The sequence below is a fragment of the Arachis hypogaea genome, chromosome 4, assembly GCF_003086295.3.
Source record: "Arachis hypogaea cultivar Tifrunner chromosome 4, arahy.Tifrunner.gnm2.J5K5, whole genome shotgun sequence".
NCBI classification, from domain to species: Eukaryota; Viridiplantae; Streptophyta; class Magnoliopsida; order Fabales; family Fabaceae; genus Arachis; species Arachis hypogaea.
In genome coordinates this window covers 21,148,853-21,169,023 of record NC_092039.1, presented here as the reverse complement: position 1 = coordinate 21,169,023, position 20,171 = coordinate 21,148,853, and the positions used below count along the sequence as shown (strand labels likewise).

At 32.1% G+C, this 20,171-nt stretch overlaps 2 protein-coding genes across 7 annotated transcripts; one reads left to right on the top strand and one right to left on the bottom strand.

Annotated features, from left to right (window-relative positions):
* Window positions 1-455: 455 nt before the first annotated feature.
* On the top strand, window positions 456-4,127 carry LOC112796481 (uncharacterized). 6 transcript variants are annotated; one of them, XM_072235329.1, is made up of 5 exons: window positions 457-1,328; window positions 1,535-1,639; window positions 2,977-3,076; window positions 3,489-3,706; window positions 3,879-4,127. In XM_072235329.1, exon 1 carries the CDS (start codon window positions 548-550, stop codon window positions 1,319-1,321), a length of 774 nt encoding a protein of 257 aa, XP_072091430.1. In that variant the 5' UTR covers window positions 457-547; the 3' UTR covers window positions 1,322-1,328; window positions 1,535-1,639; window positions 2,977-3,076; window positions 3,489-3,706; window positions 3,879-4,127. The 6 variants fall into 6 exon arrangements, with proteins under 6 accessions (XP_072091434.1, XP_072091433.1, XP_072091430.1 ...); XM_025838945.3 differs by lacking the exon at window positions 3,489-3,706; XM_072235331.1 differs by lacking the exon at window positions 3,489-3,706 and having other exon boundaries at window positions 1,894-3,076.
* On the bottom strand, window positions 2,310-7,998 carry LOC112796480 (vacuolar-sorting receptor 6). Its single transcript, XM_025838944.3, has 13 exons — window positions 7,440-7,998; window positions 6,070-6,762; window positions 5,751-5,839; window positions 5,535-5,604; window positions 5,361-5,444; window positions 5,184-5,260; window positions 4,994-5,075; window positions 3,805-3,887; window positions 3,621-3,684; window positions 3,409-3,537; window positions 2,958-3,061; window positions 2,742-2,856; window positions 2,310-2,647 (listed from the first exon to the last, which is right to left on the bottom strand). The coding sequence occupies exons 1-12, from the start codon at window positions 7,717-7,719 to the stop codon at window positions 2,743-2,745; spliced, it is 1,869 nt and encodes a 622-aa protein (XP_025694729.1). The 5' UTR covers window positions 7,720-7,998; the 3' UTR covers window positions 2,310-2,647; window position 2,742.
* Between the last annotated feature and the right edge of the window lie 12,173 nt (window positions 7,999-20,171).

Genomic DNA, 20,171 nt, shown 5'->3' with positions numbered 1-20,171 from the left:
TATATATGGGTTATTCAATAATAAATTGAATCTACTAGATTCAATTTGTTACTAATGGGCTATATTTCGAATATTAAACTTTGATAATTTGAATTTAATAACTTCGATTTACTAATAACTCTACTAATTCGAATAAAATTGATTCGATTTAATACCAGAATGTGTAATTTGAATTAAATCAATTCGATTTATATACATGCATTGGAATATCTATGTAATATTTTTTATTTTAAAATTATTGAATAATATTGATAGCTCCTTAATTTATTTAAGTGTTTTATCCATTAATATATTATTTAAAATACAAAAACCGATGTAAATTATTTTTTTATAATAAATAGATCAAAAATAAAAACTGAAAAGTAAATTAAGCGAAAATTAATTAAAAATTTTAAACAGATCCCGTCCAAAAAAAAGGAAAAGTGTGTGTTTAAAACAGATTCATTTAGTCACCAAAAGAAAAAAAAAAAAAAACAGATTCATTTTCGTTTGAGACTTTTAGTAGTGACTAGTGAGTAGCAGAGTAGCAACGGCGAGGAGCAGCAAAATGAGTTTCCTCCAACGCCTTCTTCACGGTCCCTCGAAATACCCATTTCTCACACCACCATCACCACACTATTCCACCTCTTATTCTTATTGTTCAAAGCAAGAAAGTTCCCATCCCCAAACACGTCCTTATCCTCCTCTAACACAGCAACAACTCTCCAACCTCAACCACCTTCTCCCCCGCCTCCTCTCTCAACCGGACCACCTCCCCACCGCCCTCCGCCTCACCTCCGCCGCTCTCCACACCACCACTCCTCTCCACGCTCTCCCTCTCTCTCCACTTATCCACTCCCTCACCTCCCACCCGGACACCTCCCCTACCTTCTCCCTCCTCACGCGCCTTCGCCACGCGCCTCAAATCCACCACCACATTTCCCCAATCGCCCTCATGCTCCTCACTTCCTACTTCAACAACCGCATGTGCAAGGCCGCCCTCGCCGTCTTCCGCTGGCTCCGCCGCCCTGACTCCCCCTCTCCCCCGACCAGGCAGGTCTACGAGGTCGTCATAGAAGGTCTTTGCAGGAACGGATTCATGTTCGAGGGTTTATCGGCGGCGAGGGACATGGTGGTGGCTGGCGAGCTGGTGGCTCCTTGTGGCAGCTTGAGGGAGTGGATTTATCGGGGGATGTTGAAGGAGGCGAGGGTGGAGGATGCGGTGGAGTTGAACAATGCAATTTTGGGATTCGAGAAATGCAGCGGCAGTGATGATGAGGAAGAATGTAAGGAGAGGATTTTGGCGGTGCTGGAACGCGTCATTGCTCGGTGGAATGAGTAGAAACAAGGTAAGGTGTTACTGCTAATTAGATAAGAGTGAATGTTTATTGCATGATTAGATTAAAAATGCTTAGCTGAAATTACTTAGTTGTTATTGTTGATTTGTTAGGAATTCTTAATGGCAACTTTTTAAGCCAAGAGCAATGTTTTTAGGGTTTGTACTATAAGATAAAATTGTTGTTTGTACCAAGTGAATGGGTGTTTTTATTTTCAGTTCATTGTTTGAAAAGAAACAAACTAAAGAAGCATCGAAGTGGTAAAGAATGGACTTTGAAATGTGAAGGAAAAACCAGTTGGAGATATTGATCCTTCAACTAAGGTATGTTAACTTTACACATGCCAATGCATCGATTATTTTCAGACAAACGGTATCATTTTATGTTCGAAACAATAACCATAAGTCTATCATAAGATTGTTCTACTTGTGCGTTTGGCAAAGGTCTAATGTTCTAAATCACTGCTGCAAAAACACCAGCAATGCTTTTGAAAAGAATTTCCTCTCCAATTGAATAGGATCTTAAAAGTTGTGATTTTCATACCTGGATTGGTTTCTCTCCCTTTCCTTTCTTGCAGACGTTCCTCAGGATGGCAGTTTCTCAGTATTTTCAGTGAGTGGAAACTGTAAAGACGTCGTGTATAGAGACAGGGAGAGGACCACCTTTTTTATGTGTTATTATCTTTAAATCTAATGCGTCCATCAAACATTAGAATTAACGGATGAGATTAAATCATTAATAGTTTATAGATAATTACATTTAGGCCACAACAGAAGTTTAAATTACAATAAACTTCCAACATACAAGTGTCCCGTTTCTCATGCCTTCAGTTTCCTCCCTTTGCTACACTTTTCACTGTCACGAATGAAGAGCTGTGAGTAATATTAGATTAATGGTAACAGGGATAGCTATCTGGTCATTACCTCATAAGAGCACACAAGATGTTATACCTTATTACCATCATCTACTGCAAAATGCTGAGTGAAATATTGATTGGTGAACAATAGATGGTTATATTTTAAGACTATGCAAAAGAACCAAAGTCTTTACTTGTATTGGGAAGTATCTATGTTGAATCCTGATACTAAAACAAGTGTGCCATTACATCTCAACAGTTCTATTTACAAAAAACCAAAAACTAGATGGTATTCTAGGAAATATTTATGTATGCACGAAATAGTTTGCATAATCGCCCTACACTAAACTATAAAGTTGTGAACCATTCTTTGCTGTTAAGTCATGAATATCGCCAATCTTGCTCATATACCCCACCTCTCTGATTTGGATTTCACTGTATGTAGCTCAATCATTTTGCCATTATTAGATTATGTCTGCAAAATGCAGATAGTTAAGTAAGAAAATTTTGTTCTCCATGAAAGCAAACCTCAAAGCAAATTAATTGTAAGGCAAAGACAGAGTGAAAACCTTATACAGTGCCTTGTGACCGTAAAGGTTCAGTTTCGGCATGAGCTACATTATTTTGCTGGTCTAGTGGCATGTACTGGGACATGATAGCCATGATTTCCGAGTCCATGTAAGCCTACAAGAAGGTAGAGATAATTAAATGTGGAGCTTAACTTGGATCTCCAATTTAATGAGGATATTTTGTTTGCTCCATCTGTTTTCTGGGAATCAACTTACCCTGAGTCTGTATTTGTAGAATACATAACCGGCTAAACCGGCAGCTGCAACAACTGCTATCACCAAAAATGCGAGGAACCGCCCAAATCTTGATCCACTTCTTTCTGCATTGTTAACAGGCAAGTTTTTTATCATGTAAATTTACTGTCCTAAGGTGTTGAGTAAAATGAATCTGTGTTGAATGATCTGTTTGTAGATTAGCTTAGCACACTATTGTGGTCATAATAACTAATCCACCTTTGAACAAACATATAAGGATCCTACAGTAAGGAAAATCTGGCGCTTTAATTTTGAATGAATATGTAGTGCATTGGAAGCAATTGGTATTAGAGGTTTTAGACTGAATGTTTAATTAAGTACTAACTATTTTGTCACTTAAAAATCCATGTCTATAGTCTGATTCATTTAATCTGAAACTATAATCTTATTCGTGCTGAGCTTAGTATCTTACCAATACAAACATCTTGTTCCCTCATGTAAAGAAGATTTCCTTTGCATTTGCAATCATAGCTACCCCATGTATTCTTGCAGGTGCAGCCATCACACTGACAAGCGCTTCGGTCCTTGCATTCATCAACATCTATCAAACCAAAAGAGAAGTTTAATACAATTATATTCTTCCAAAATTAGTCATTTAGTTGCATGAGTGGAAACAGATATTACCTTCACATTTGTATCCATCCCCATGGAATCCAACTGGGCAACGACAACCATTTACTATAAATTCCTTTACACATAAACTGAATTCAGTAAGCTTTGAAGCATAACAAGAAAAGTGATTCAATAAATATTTACTATTTTATAACAACCAGAAACGTGAATAAGAGTTGGTTAAGCAGTACTAAACTGAGCAAGCTGAGAAAGTTAATTTGTTTTTAGTTTCTGACCAACAACCTCCATTGTTTATTGAACACCTTGCAGGTCCAAAAGCTGTAAAATAAGGCAAGGCAAGTCTCAGCAACACCATGAAGAAACTGGAATATCTCTTTGATTATCACAGATAAAACATGTAAGAAAACAAGTTTCCTCTTAAATGGGGAATGGAGATCATGTAATGAGTTTCTTCTTTTCTTCTTCTTCAGTAGTATGTTCACTCTATTATGTATTAACCGTGGACCCCCTGGATTAGATGTTTGAGCTTTGAATATTTTACTAATATTGACATACAAATGTTTTGTATTATTATAGAGCAAAACAGGACACCTAAAAAAAAAAAAAGAGAAAAAACTGCAAAAGTAGACAGAAATTTGAAAAATTTGTAGCGTAAATGAACCGGAGCATAGATTTGTATAGTATTAAGTTTAGTTTATTATATGGATTTAGCTAAAGCAAATCTTAATGTTACTAGTTAAGAAAATTTTTGTATAAGAAAATTCCAAAGTTAAATTCCCAATGTATTTAGACTATTTATTGTTCATTTATTAAAATTAAAATTCAAAAATTTCTTAAAAATGTCTACTAAACTTAAACATGTGCCTTAAGACATCTTTATTATATTTACTCTAAGAAATCTCACATTGTCTAATTAAAAAGAAAATCATTATCGTGTAAATTAAACAATGTGAATAGAATACATATAATAACTTAACTTACACAACACGGGTATAAGGGTATTTATGCTAATAGAGGAAGAAAAACCTTAGAAAAATAGGTAATGTAGGACTTTTACAATAGGTATCATAAACTAAAACTAAAACTATGTTATATAAATCTATGCTCCTGCAAACCATTAGAACTAATTTAAACTTAAAATTTGAGTTTTTTTTTAATTATTATTTATATGCGAAATTGATGAAATAACACAATAGGATTATTGAACCCATGAAGCCAACCGTACCAGAAAAAAGGTTGGTTGACGGTTGTCGTTGTCAAACTAAACTAGCTATTACCTTTTAATTTACAAATGTCTCTGTTTTCTTATGATGTCAACATAATCTTGAAAAAAAAGCTATGATTTCAAAACGAACTGAATTTTCTTAATAATTTTTTTAAAAAAATGGAAGACCACGTTTGTTAGATTGGAAAAGAAGGCATACCTTCACATGATGTATAACCATCACCCTTATACTGGACACCTTTCACAACAGGGCACTCACAAACTCTTCCCCTAAAAGTATCCTGCCAACAAATCATGGTTTAAGCAGCACACACACACATGGGCAATGATATTTACATATAAATAATCTTTGAAGAAAAAGAAAAATGGTGGTTATGGATATTCCTTACTCTGCAAGCACTTATGTTGGCCCTCTCATCCTTCCAACATCCTCCATTTCTTTCAAGGCACTCATTAGTCTCAATATCTGATAAGCACATACAAACCAATATGATAAGTTTAGAAATCATACTTATGTTGATAAAATGGCGTGAAAACTTTTCATAACTCGAAAGTTTTACACCAACCTCCACTTAAACAAACTGGAGGTTCAGTAGTCTCCTCGAATCCAGCACATACAGCTTTCAGAACAGCAGATCTCTCCAATTTTCCTGAAAATTATAGTCGACGATAGAGCATACTTCACTATTTGATTGAGAGTTGAGCAGAATGTCTGTTAAATAGGTATTTAAGTTGCTAACCTCGATACTGGACATCGTTTATAACCAAAGTTGGCAAGATGGTGACATCGCCACGAGATCCATGCCCTATCTGAATTTCACAGATGAAAGAAAACTCCTATAAATGTTATAGAATGAATGACCAAATCCATATATAAGGTTGTGTTATTTAATAGAAGATTTTAAGTTTTTACAAAGTTTTGAATTCAGATTTAAAGAGAAAGAAAAAAATGTGACCTGGCGTAGTTGCTCATTCTTTAGCACCTCATTCTCCACATCAGCTTCGGGGTCACCCATGCACTTTTTAATTTTCTCTATAGGCAAATCTGTTACATTCACACCATAATTTTAGTTATATACATTAGTATTGATAAAAAAAGTCATCTGCATACTAAAAACTAACAATAAAAATCACTTATCAAATTAACCACTATTTATTTGTATTCACATATTTTTTGTGTATTTTAGATTCTAACACTTATAGCTGATTTGGTAGTTTATTTTTAGTGTACAAGATTAGTGTTGATTATAAAAGGCAAAAGTAGTAAGCATTTACCTAATGATTTCATGACATCTTCAGCACATTGTTTGGTGTATTTTTTCTCCTTCATAGAACACCTGATATGGAAATCTGTTACATAATCCCACCAAACCCAAGAACGGTTACTCTCATTGGCAACTCTATGAACGCACAACTGCCTCAAGTTTTCATACACCACATCCTTCCCTTCATATCCTTCTCCAAAATCCTTCTCGGGATCCGGCGCACAATACCTTCCATGATTTATACACTGAGATTTGCACTGTCTGCTCTCTACAAACGGCTTGGGACAAAACCAGGTTATGTAGTGAGGAGTGAACAATGTGTAGCCTCCCCTCTCAAGAATCTGAGCATGTCCTTTGAAATTCTTGACGAAATTCATCTGCTCTTCGCAGCGAGCGCCACACTCGTCGTTGCTGTTAGTCCATAGCTCATACTCCACTCTGTTGTCTGGGTGAGGCACTGATTCTCTCCAGTCAATTCTAAGCATCACTTCGTCTTTCTTGCTCAGTGCTTGCTTCAGCTCGTCGCCGAAAGATTTCTCGATCAGCGCCGAGGGGATCTGAATCTTCTCTATGTATCCATCTGCATCGTTACTCTCTTCTGGAGAATCCATGGTTATTAGGGTCTCATCAATGCTGTCAGTTACTAACACTGCTGCAGCTCCAGCTATTTGAGCATGCCATACCTTCAACGCAAAGTAACACTCTGCCAGTGCCAAGTACAAATACATCATTCAAATAACTCTAAAGAGGTATTCCTCCGCAAGGAAGAGAATATAATACAAGAAGAGTTCTAGAGGACTATTAAAATTTATTATTTTTTATTATTAGTTAGTTATTATTGTTTAAAAATATAAGATAAAATATGTTATTAAATTATTAATTAAAGGAATTAGACTAAAAAAATTGAATTGATGGCTAAGTAAGGTAAAAACAATAAATTCTGATAGGTTGAAGCATTTCTTGTAATGTAATCCGGAAATGGGAGAGATTAATTAATGAATTGTGTATGAACAAGAAATAAATAGAAACAAAATTGAGGGCCAAAAGACAAAAAGGGAAATAGTATGAGACTTTAATTGTGGGACACACAATATTTTACGATAAACAAAAAAGAGAAAACATTAAAGCAACAGGGAAAAAAAAAAAGAAAAGAAGAAAATAAAAAAGATAATCGAGAGATGCATAAATTATATCATCATCATTGATACAACAAATCACCAACGACTCTTATCTTTAGATATAACCAATCTCAGAAATCGTTAAAAGAAAACACAGGATCATAGAGTTTCACATAAGAATGAAACTAGCATGGGGTCGATGAATGAAGTCAACGGTGATTATAAAAAAAGTCAACGAAAAGAATGAAAAAGAAGTAGTTACCTCCACGATCAAGGAGAAGAATAGTGGGGCGATAAGAGTGAATCTTGAAAGGCTTATCACCTTCAAAAGGCTTACAACCATGAGAGTCTTTGTCAGGGTAGTGTACGGATCCCACTATGAATCCTCCGTAGTTAGGAACACCGAAGTTTCCTATGGCGCCGTCGTGCTTGGCCTTCATGGTGTGCGGAGACAGCACCGTGATGCTGCTCTTCTCCACCACGAACCTGCCATCAACAACAAGAAGTAGGAAGAAGAAGGGAAGAAAGTGAGGAAGCACCATGGATGAAGAAAGTGGTGTTGTGTATGATAAAGAGAAGAGTTGAAGAATATATAAAAGAAGTAGTTGAATAAGGGTGGAGGTAGGTTTGTGTATCGTAATCGAAGGGTGAAGGGTGAAGGGTGTGACGTAAAGAGATGGTAAACGAAAGGTGAAAGGAAGAGAGTGGAGGTTCAGAGAACGAGCCAGGGGAACTACTATGCTCTTGTCTCATAGTCATAGGAGACACTGACCTATATATCTCAATTCTTGACCCAAAATATTTTACAGACTCATTCCATTATATTACGAAAAATGTCTGAAAAATTATAAAAATGACTCAAAAAAAGAGTCAAATTTATTATTTTTTATTAGTATTTTTAATTATTGGTATAATTCATTCTGTTCATTAATCTAACAACATATTTTTAAATTATATTTTTATATATTGCTGACTAACTGCCGGATAAAAACAATATGTTTTAATGACATTCTAATATTTTTTAAAAATTAATCTAAAATAATTTAAAATTACTTTTTATATTTTTAATTACTATTAAAATAAATAGATAATTTTATATGTAATAAATATAAAATTATAAATATTAGATATATAAATTTTAAAAATATTAAATTAAATAAGATAATTTTAAGTTATTATCTCTTTAATGTTATCGCCAATCACCATATTATTTATGCCAATACAACTCAATTATGAAAAATAGTCGTTTACAATGAGACAATCTATAATATCTAATTAGTGACTATTTATTATGGAAAAATAATTTTATATAAAGATAATAATTAAAAATTATTAAATAATTTAATATATTTAATTAAATTATTATATAATATTTTTTAGTATCTGATCTTAATTAGCATATTCCCATAAAAACATAAATACTTATTTATACTTAGATGTATACATAAAACTTTATCTTACCCTAATGGTGGATAAGAAAGAAAGGAAAATTAATTTTAATATATTAAAAATATAAATTATTTGTTTAGATAATTATCTACTTTTATATATGTGTGCACGCGCGCAAAAAATAATTATATATTTACGAAAATTTTTACATCATGATACGCTTTTTTAAATTATTTTCTTGAGGAAAAATGTGCTTTTTTTTAATTCGGGTTCTTATGGTATACGTGAACTCATGATCTATGATTATTTAATAATCTATTAATATATGAACATGTTAACTATATAAAAATGCAAACCTATGTAATTTATTTTATTTTATTTAATATACTCTTCATTATTAGAAGGTCTACTAAATTTAAAATGATTTCAAAGAATGACAAATATTGAATGATAATATTAGTACAATTAAAATTAGAAATTAAATTGGTATCCGCCACCAAAAAAAGTAAAAGAAAGACAAAGTAATTCTTGCCGATCAATTCATATCTTCATTAGTTTGAGCATTAACACATGTTTTCTGCGGTATTAAAAAAATAAAAATAAAAAAAATAACTTTCAAATTGACTTGGTCTATTTTGATTCTTGACAATGAAGCATAACAAATATTTCCAAAATAGCAATAACACATGCTAAACAAAATGAAAAATGTTAGGTTAACATTAGTTAATTTTTTTTTAAAATTTTTTTCTACTAAATAATATTATCTTCGTAGCATTTTCTTTAATTAAAAAAACTACACAACAATTTTATGATGTTTTTTTTTTATTAAGTTCCCTAGAAAAATAAGGAGGAAAGTTTAGAAAATTGCTAATTAAAGGATATTCCTATTTCCTCCATAGTGGCTAGTCAATGTTCAAGAATACAGAAGATTCTTATAGTTTGGGGGTTTGCTTTTAAATTTAAAGGGTTTACCTGAGGAGAGAGTCTTCTGAAAAATGAAGTCAATATAGAAATTAGAAAACGATGATGTTGATTGGTTAAAGGCCTCGCCTTGCAAGGCACGTTAAGTGCTTTAGGGTTATGTTAATGACTTAATATGCGTAAGCTACCACTCGGAAGTATAATTATAATCTTTAAATTTATGTAAACTAATTAAATTCATTAAGCTTTTTTCTTTTCTTTTAAGGAGTTTCTTTGAAGTTAAATTCACTAAGCTTACATAGAGTGATATGGATACAATGTTAAAAGTTAATGAGTATTTATAATTCAGTCATGTTACATATTTATATAATTTTTTTATTTAAACTTATCTAAGTTGATCTAATACTAAAAAAATTCAATCTCATTAAATGAAACGTGACTTTCACGCGCCCAAACACATAAAACGTTAACATATTCATTTGCACCTTGAATATGAAACAACGTTCTTTCTTTAATATTGAAACCATTACTGGAGAAGTTCGAATCTCTCTCAAAATCTCTCAAATTTTACTCGTGTTTTCTGCGAAAACTGCTACTAGAGAAGAATCGCAAGAAGATTTCGAAAGAAAGAAGAAAAAACGAACGAAAACAAGAAAAGATACTGCGAAAGGTATGAGAAAAACTACTGTTCATTTAAAATCTTGCGATCTCGCATTTCTCCTAGTTGTATTTTAGGTTTACTGGATTGAGTTGCTTCATTTAGTAGATCGACTTATTATGATTCCATTTTTACAGCGTAACTAGGGCTTGAAATGAAATGTGTTCTTATTTTCATTTAGTTCAGTGGAGTTGCTAATTTTGATTCACTTTATTGTTAGGGTGTTCAGTTGACTTCTTTTGCATGGAGAAATGCGATTCTTGATGATTGAATGTTTATGATATTTTATTCAGCACATGAATATTGCTCGGTTTAGTGGAATTACTCATTTTGATTCACTTGATTGTTAGTGTGTTCATTTGAGTGCTTGTGCATGCAGAAATTTTTTTCTTGATGATTCAATGTTTATCACGTTTTATTCAGCACATGAATGTTGTTCGGTTCAGTGGAGTTGCTCATTTTGATTCACCTGATTATTAGTGTGTTCAGTTGAGTCCTGTGCATGTAGAAATATTTTTCTTGATGATTGAATATTTATCACGTATTATTCAACACATGAATGGTGTTCGATTCCATGTATTTGCTCATTTTGATTCACCTCATTGTTATGTGTTCAGTTGAATTCTTTTGTAGGCAGAAAAATTTTTCTTGATGATTCAATTTTTATCACGTTTTATTCAGCACATAAATTATAAATTATATTCAATTAAGTGAAAATGACCATTTTAATTCATTTAATTAAAATATGCATGCTTGTATTTATTAATATATTGAGTGAATTATTGACTAAATTTTTTTGTCCTTACAATAAAAATAAAAAAGACAATGATAACAAAAAAAAAAATTACACTAAATTATTATTTTATGTCTTTCAACTATCAATTTTATATTAAATTAACTACACATAAATTTCCACTTAACGTTCAACATATACTATGTGATTAGCACTTGATGAAGAAAGGTAATGGTTAGGACAAAAATAAGATCTTTTAAATATTATTAGATCAAATTACAGTGTGTAACTGTTTAAATTCAAGCGGTTGAAATTATTTTAAGGCTCAAGTATGGCGAGGAAAATTTTAATCTCTTACATAATCAAGCTTGTATGATGATGGTATTATGGTAATTGCATCATTTCATTTGTTCAACAAAGTCGAATACACGTTACATCTTTATATTTATAATTTTATATTTAAAAAATGATTTGGATCCATCAATAGAACATTTTTATTCGCTCTCTTTTGAGTCGTGTTCTTTATTTTGGTAGAAAAATTAATAAGTTTAGAATAATTTTTGTAGAATTTTTTGACTTCTTCTAGTGTTTTGAAAATCATTCTGACCTTTGAAACAAATTATTCATCCACATCACATTTGATATGTAGAATGAACCGATTATGTTATTACAGTGAAACAGTTGTATAGTAATAAATGAATGAATATTATCCATTATATAAATTCAAATTCGAACAGCTTTCTGCATAATGAACTGAACACGTCATTATGGTGAAACAATTATATAGTACTAAATGAACGGAACATTATCCATTATATAAAATCAAATTCAAAACATATGTGCCTACAATTTAGAGATTATCAATTCAATTCAATTCAATTCAATTCAGAACACATGTGTACATTCAATTCAATTTAACAATTGCATTCCATTCAATTCGATTCAAAAAATAATCCAAACTTCATCCGCTTGATTCGTTTCAGAAGAATAATCCAAAACGCTCTCATTCAACTGATTTGAAGTTGAATCATTCATTGTTTCGATAGAATATTGAAATTTGAAAACGAAGAAGATAAATTCACAAAATCGAAGAAGAAAACGAAGAAGAATAGGAAGAAGAAGGACGAGCAGCAGAGAAGAACAACGAGTAGAAGAGAAGAAAAAAAGAAGAAGAATGACGAGCAGCAGAGATTGCAGATCTGAAAATTACAATGCAAATCGTTAACGTTTAAGAAAATAAGAAGAAAAAGAATATTTACGTTGAAGAAGAGGTTTACATAAATCTGTTACGTTGATCGGAGGGAGAGGAGGGCGCGCGTGTATTTCACGTAACTTGGGGGGAGAGGAGAGACGCGTTAAAAAATAAATACTTTGATGACTTGGTTAGGTTTTTTTTATATGGATGTGGAGCATTATTATTTATAATTTTTAAAAGAGATCATTGAAGCTTATTGCTTAGTTATATTCTAATACACACAGAAAACAAGAAAAAAAAAATCAAATTCATTTATATTTTGTAGTTTGCTTTCTTTTTTTCTATTGGTCGAAGAATAAATTGTTATAACATTCTACTTAATAATATTTTCTTTACATGACCATTCAGACCACAAACTCTTTTTTTACAGTTTGATATTTTGACTTGATCATTTGATTGCTCGAGTGTGACTTTGTGAAACTCGACTTCGAGCAAAAATACTATTCATATACTAGTTTATTATGAGATTCAGAACTAAAATATTAAAAACCCAATTAACAATCTATAAAAAAAGAGTCTAGATCCATACTGCGGCCTGCTCGACTTCTCGGAGGTCGACCACAATGATATGAGTTTAACATGACTTGTTTTAATAAATAACTAACTCCTACAATCTCTCTTACTAATATAAAAATGAGATCTCAACAACTTTCCTAACAAAAGGGAGTAACTATCCACCACCAAAGGTAGAATCACTTTAGAAGTGGTTACTAGCTCACTACCTATAACTATAAATACCCTGGCACCCTCATAAATTCTTCGAACTCTAGTCAACACAAACCTGCTTAAACCCTTACTAACTTAAATATCAGAATCTCTTATAGGTATCACTCGCAATCTCTTCAAAGAGCTCAGATGGCACTACTTCTTTGGAGGAGATGAAGGAACCTCTCACCTAAAAGGAATTTAGACCTCACGTTCAGGCCCAAATTACATTGGTTCTAATTAAGTCTCAGAAAATTGGCGTCGTTGTATTGTATTGATTCACAAAACAATACAAAAGGAGAAAGTATAGGTAACTAACTCGGTATGCAACTTAACAGCTAATTTTTTAAATAACTTAATTTTAAAATAAAAAAAACTAGGTCTGAGCTCAAAAAACACGCACGTTGTACTCCAACCCATAACGCTGTGACGCCACAACCTTCCCCTCTAACTCCTCTCATCACGACATCGCACCCTCCCTCTCCAAGTCATGTCGTCGTGCCGTCATGCCCTCCTGATTCGTCTCATGTCACCGCATCACCGAGTCTCCTTTTCCCTACTCTTCTCATTGCAATGCTACGTCCTCTCCTCCAACCCTTCTCATTGTGATATCGGACGCCTCTACTCCAACCTTTCTTGTTGCGAGGCCACCCCCTCTTCCTCCAATTCCTCTCGTCCTCCACGGTCAACGACACACGAGAGAGCAACCGTCGCAGTTACGTCACTCACAGCGTTCTTTTTCTAGGTTTTGGATAGTTATTTTTACTAGTTTTGTATGTTTTTTTTCTTAGGTTTCGAATGTGTCCTTTTTATAAGTTTTAGATGTTTTTTTTTCTTATATTTTCGATGTTTCTTTTTTTATTTTTTGGATGCTTGTTTTTATTTGGTTTTAGATATTTTTTATTTAATTTTAAATGTTTCTCATGATAATTTAAATTTACATTTCCTCTAAAAAAAAATTTCAAAAAAAGGACTCGATAGACAGTGGAGGCAACGCAGACGAGGTGGTGGGTAGCATAGTGTAGCGGCGCAGTTTTATACTACGGTGTGTGGATTTAGTTTCTTTTTTTATTGTTTTTTTCGGACTTCTTTTACAGTCCATATACTAATTGATTGCAATTGACTAGTACTTCAGTTGATTACCTACAAAAGTTGCACACAAATAATAAACTTAGTACATGTATATAGTTTTTATTATTTTTTTAAGGGACATACCTGAGGCTAATATTTTTAATAAAAAATAAAAATGATTAATATCAATTTAAATATAAAATAAATAAAAAATATTGACGAATCTTTTTTTTTATCATACAACTCACGCACATTCATACTCAACATGCTAAACTAAACCTCAGCTGCACCATTTAATAATTCTTTTACGAGAGAGGTTAGGGCCTGGGGAACGTTTTCAATGTCCAAAATATTTACAAGGGAGAAAAATAAGAAACTAATGATTAGCAGCCCAAACAACAATCTTCAACGTTGACTATTTAGTTTTTTTAATCTGTTGGGTCAGGGATTATTCAGTTTCTTTTAGTCACTATTTATGCCCTCAGCCCAAAAACAAATCACTCTGTACCAAAGAAAAAAATATATATTCCTATACAAGAAAAAAACTAATCAAAACCAAAAATTATTTTTCTATGCTGTATAGAGTCTTACATTATTTTAACGTATAAGAGAGTTATAATAGACACCGACCAATAAACTGAAATAAAAAAGTTGTTTAATAGTAGGCATGTTGATGTAATTCATGAACTGAGTATGAACTTGTCCTATCAAGAACCCTAATAAGAGATAATACACTAAAGAATCTTTAGTAAAGATAGAGTATGGACTTTGATAGGTAATTGATTTGAGTATTTAACTGGTTATTTGTCGGCAGAAAAAATATATTAAAAGGGAGTGATAAAAGCTGTGTTGATAATTATAAAAGAGAGAGGTCAATAGGTCATCAGATATAAGAGAGAAGTTATTATAAGATAGAAGTTACAATAGCAGGAGCCACGATCCGAATTTCCAAACAAATATTATGCCAAAAAAAATATAGGAAATCAACTCTCTTTCTGCCAATTTCATTTAAAAATCCGTCAATTTTTTAATACAATGAAAGAAACATAAAACATTTGAAATCATACACTAAAAAATATATATAAAAAAAATGTCCAAAATTATATGATAAGAAACATCCGAAATTAGATAGACAAAGGCCCCCTAAACAGTGGCAGCTTGGTGGAACCAACGGGAGAACCAGCGACGACCGAAAAGACGAGTCAACACGCATTCTTCTTCGCTTGTAACTCATCCCTTTCCAATTTTATTCTGTGATATTAGGACTTGAGAGTATTTTAGATTTTTAAATGTTTTTTAAAAGAACTAAATTTTTTATAATAAAATTTGTTTAAAATTCTATTTATAAACTAACCTAATGCAACTGACAGTTAACAAAGTGAAAATTTGAATGGCATTCGTAACTATTCTCGCATTTCTTGTTTGATACTAATTCAAAAAATCAAATTAAATAATCAAATTGTCAAATGACCTAATTTAATTAAAATAAATATAAGTATTATATATAGAAACATAATTATATAACTAATTTTTTTCATAATTTATTATAAAAATAATATTTTTGTCTAACATAATGTTTCCAAAAATTCTTTACTTGAAACCATATAGTGATTGAAAGTGAAAAAATCTTGTTGTTTATAACAATAAAAGAAGTTTATATATAAACATGTATTTATTTATTATTTTTTTAAATTTATTACTATTATTTTTTTATTTTATATATACATATATATTTTATTATTTTATTATATATATATATATTTTAAATATTTTTTTCTTTTTTAAATATATATATATAAATAATAAAAACACGCATTGACAAGTATCTTCTTTTAAAATGTTAACTTAGAATATAAATAGGAGTATTTGTATTCCTTTTTCTATCTTTATTTATTTATTTATTTTTTATTTTGACTAAACAAAAATAAAACAGCTCAGTATCCTATCATCTTGTAATACTTGTGAGAGAAAATACATTAGTGTTTGAACACCTAGAAATTTTTTCTGGGTCTTTCATTCTTTTAAATTTCATCTACTATAGTGAACTTCTTTCATTCAAAGGTTCAACTGTACTTAACTCTTCTATATTTTAGATAAGGTTTAATTGTTAGCTCCATTTTTATCTATTTCTTTTTCATTGTTGATTTAGAGAAATTTTAGCCCTAAAAAATGGTGTAAATAATATCTATTGTGTCCTCTATAAATACTAAAATTTTACTCTGGAGAACATTTTTTTTTTATCATTCTTTGACTCAAATTAAGATTTGGCTGTTAAAATCCTTATTCTTCAATTCTACGGTGTTGCTTTTTTTTTTTTTTACCTATGATCTTGTTCAATATGTTTTCTAGTCTTCAAATTATATGCGTGCTCCACTGTATTAAATTTTATGAACCAAATATTTCAAATTACTTTTTTGAGTATGTTCATGTGTACTAAAATTCAAATACTCTTTATCTTTTTTTTTTTAATTGAAAAAATGTTAGGATGTTCTAGTTTTTAAAATGGCATCTCTTCTTTTTGATCCTATTGTGAATTTGTGATAAAATTCTAAATAGATAGGCTGTTAATATACATATATTTTTATTCATGAGTATTGCCAAGCAGTATTAAGTATTGTTTCATGTTAAGTCCTTGCTTATTGCTTAAACCAAATTAAACCCATATAAACTCAATTTTTATTAATTTCTTATGCATTACTTTCTACTTTTATAGTTTGTTTGTTGATCGTTGATAACCTCGACACTCAATACTTGAATTTTTTCAATCTGTACTCTTATGGCAACCTTAAACGACCATCTGTCAACAAGTCTTCATGCTTCATCTAAAGTGGTCATTTGCGATAAGCTTGTTGTCAAAAATAGCAAAGATTTTGCTCTTGAACCAAATGTCTCAAAATAAAAAATATGAAAATCTCATGTGCTACTACTCCTTTTTACTATTGACAGTGTAGACTCAGCTTTTATCGGTTCTATTATCTCTCCCAAAGTCACAAACAAGATCAAAAATTCTTTTCTTGGTCATCCTAAAAGAAAAAAACCCGTTACTTTTCAAGACTCCATTCCCATTGGATACTTTGACTCCAAAAATAGGCTATTCAGAAATCTCCCAAAAACCAACATTGGAGTCAACCGTACTTAGTTAAATAGGGTTGAAACTGAAAAGATGACCTTGTGGAAAGAGATTGGAATATACAATCTAATTAAACTTAGTAAAAACTCTTACACTGTCAATTCAGGATTAATGGGAGGTGCATTGTATTTTTGGGATGAGACTTCTCATACTTTTTACACCCCATATGGTATGATTACGCCTACTCTTCTGGATGTAGCTGCTATAACTGGCATACCTCCTTCGAGAGAGAAAATTTTAACTATTAGCAAGTCGATCACAGGAGTTAAGTATGCCATTGATATCTCTTTCACCACCTACCAGAGCTTCATTCTCAATAACAGAGGTCAAGATGAAGCACCTATTTCTAATAATGAGCACATAGCCTTTCTTCTCTATTGGTTGAGCGGTGTAGTTTTCTGTGCCCAGAGTATTCAAGTTGAAGTCACTTATCTCCCATTGGCTATTATGTTAGGCGAAGGTAGGAAGTTGTGTTTAGCCAAATTGTTTCTGACTCGAGTATATCTCACTTTGGATTGGATCATAGACCTTATGGGGGAGAAGAAGAGAATCGCTAATGTTGATGGAAGAGTATTACTCCGAGTCAAAAGACTATTACTCTTCCATGAAGGTCACTTTTAATACCTGTTGTCAAAAGATGACTACTACTCTTATAATACAACAAGTGAGGAGAGCATCAACCGTAAAAAAAGGTAATTATAACTAAATTATTTACCCATTTGAATTCAAAAAATTATCCTCTTTTCTGTGCTGTTGTTATTAATATTATTTCCTTCATGCATAATGCCTTATAAAAATAGCACCTATTTTAATTATTTTATCATTATTATATATATATTTTTTCCGTTACAGAGGAAAAAACCTACCAGGTCTTCTTTAAGAAAGACTTATGGTAAGCTTGTAGGAAAAAAGAAAATCAATTTTAATTACTCAAGCTGTCGGGTAAAGAGAAGACTTGAACCAATTGCAATGTCAACATTTTCAAATAGTGATGATAAGGATGACACATCCAATGCATCCAATGGCAACCTTGACAGACCAGAAGTCTCTCAGAAAAATGAAGAGAAAAATAAGAGCCACTCGTCTAGTGATAAAGCAGTGAGTAAATTCTCTTCGGAAGATGGTGTCGATGCCCTTAGTCTCAGTGGTCAACTTGCTTCTCAGGTATTTGTACATATTCTCATATCCTCCAATTAAAATAGCATTATCTTGAAAAACTTAAATGATGATGATGATGTCTCTCATGCTGATTTTTAATCTCATTAATTACCTTCGTCCTCATTTCACTTCTTGCTTTAGGTTACCGCAACTCTTATCACTTCATTGATTGTGCCTAGTACTGAAAATCTGATGACTGCCACATCTGATAAGCCTACACCTAACCCAAAAGCTAATAAGGTATGACATGCTATTTAGCCTGATTATTAGCATCTCTTCCTTATATCCCCATTTTTTTTATGTTGACACCTTCTTTTACATTTTTGTTTAGCTTCAAAATTCTTAAATCTCCCCGAGTGAACGGTCAGAAAAACAAATACCAATCACTTCCATTCATGCTCAGACCCCTAATGTGGTGAATGATTTGTTGTCAAACTTAAAAAGTTTGAATGAAGCATATGCATGTAGTATGGATACACAGAAGGCCATAGTTGAATCTTGCTCTACCATTCAAAGTCACATTCCAACAGAGCAGCTCCATATTACACCTCCCACAACCAAGACTGTTGACAAATCCATCCTACTTCCATTGGCTTAACAACTCGGTGCTATTCTATCCAAACCTGTTTTGACACTTGCCATCGATCCACTTTAAGGCTCAACTTTCTGATATTCTTCAGACATTTTCAATTACACCACATCCTGGGACTATTGATCCTTTGTTGGCTCGCTTGCGAAAGGTTTATGAGGACATTTATATCAAAATTCTGGACTCTCAAGTAGCTATCTCATCATATCAACAATCAATTGAAACTCTTTCAAAGTTGAAACAAGACATACACCTCATCTTTTGAGACCGTCAAAACTATCCTGACTGCCCATATTGCAAAAGTTAAAGATCGGACTCATGAGTTATTTGAGGAGATTTGAGACTTGGAACAACAACTGACTGTCAAGAGAGAAGTAAAAAATAGGCTGGATGCTACTTTGATAAAGAATGAGGTTCAATTTGCCAAAGCAAGCAGCATGCTTGACAGTAGCAATGCATCCTTATAGTCACTTGAAGAGAAGATGCTCTCCTCACATGAAGCTGCAAGAGAAGTCAAGAACTTTCAAACCTCTCTCCAAACTAAAGTTGCTTGTTTGAAAAAGATCTTTGAAGCTTAGTCTTGTTATTTCTTATGTGATCTTCTGTCATTTTAATATATCCCTGCAATCTTAGCGTTTCGAACTTTTAGGATTTTTTTGTATGCATCCTATCTTCATCTTGTAGACTGGTTGACACTTGTTATCTTTGGAAAGTTATTACATTAATTCACATTGAACCAATTATTAATATTACAGTAACCTCTTTTATATTTTATTTAAGATGACCTCAATATCTGTTTATATCAGGTTGCACTAGTGCATGTCATCTCGTGTGCATTCACCTCAAGTGTTGTCAAAATAAATCAAATGTGCATTTGTTGACATACTTCTAGCTTTACATAGGTTTATTCACTAAACCTTTTATTTCTATATATTGGCATGTATTGTACTGCACTCAAGGAATGATAAGTTATTTTTTGTATTGACCCTTATTTTAAATTAATGCCTTGGACACATATTTGCCTTATAATCTTAATGTTTTACATTGTCAATGGAACTTGCAATTCATAGAAATCACATGGGCATGTTAGTTTTTACAAACTAAATTACAAATATTAGTTAGCTTTTTATTTTAGCCATTGACACTTCAACTGAACATTTTTGTATCCTTAAACATGTGGAATTTTTATCTTATGAATGCCTGACCTGTATACTTTCAAATACTTTCCATTTATTGAAGGAATTCTTCTTCATGATACGACTTCAATAATCTTATAGGCATTTCTAGAATAAATATTGTCAACCACATAAGGTTCTTCTCAAGTTGGAGACCACTTACCATAAGTTTTTTACTTTTTTTTTCTATAGGCAAAATTGTTTTCCACA

Bases quoted from the DNA above. Each gene is read 5' to 3' on its own strand.
- LOC112796481 (XM_072235333.1), top strand. From the start codon at position 548: ATGAGTTTCCTCCAACGCCTTCTTCACGGTCCCTCGAAATACCCATTT.
- LOC112796480 (XM_025838944.3), bottom strand. From the start codon at position 7,719: ATGGTGCTTCCTCACTTTCTTCCCTTCTTCTTCCTACTTCTTGTTGTT. The intron at 5,076-5,183 runs GTAAGGAATATC...ATTTGTTGGCAG, and splicing joins CCAACATAAGTGCTTGCAGA to GATACTTTTAGGGGAAGAGT. The intron at 3,538-3,620 runs GTAATATCTGTT...TTGGTTTGATAG, and splicing joins GGATGGATACAAATGTGAAG to ATGTTGATGAATGCAAGGAC.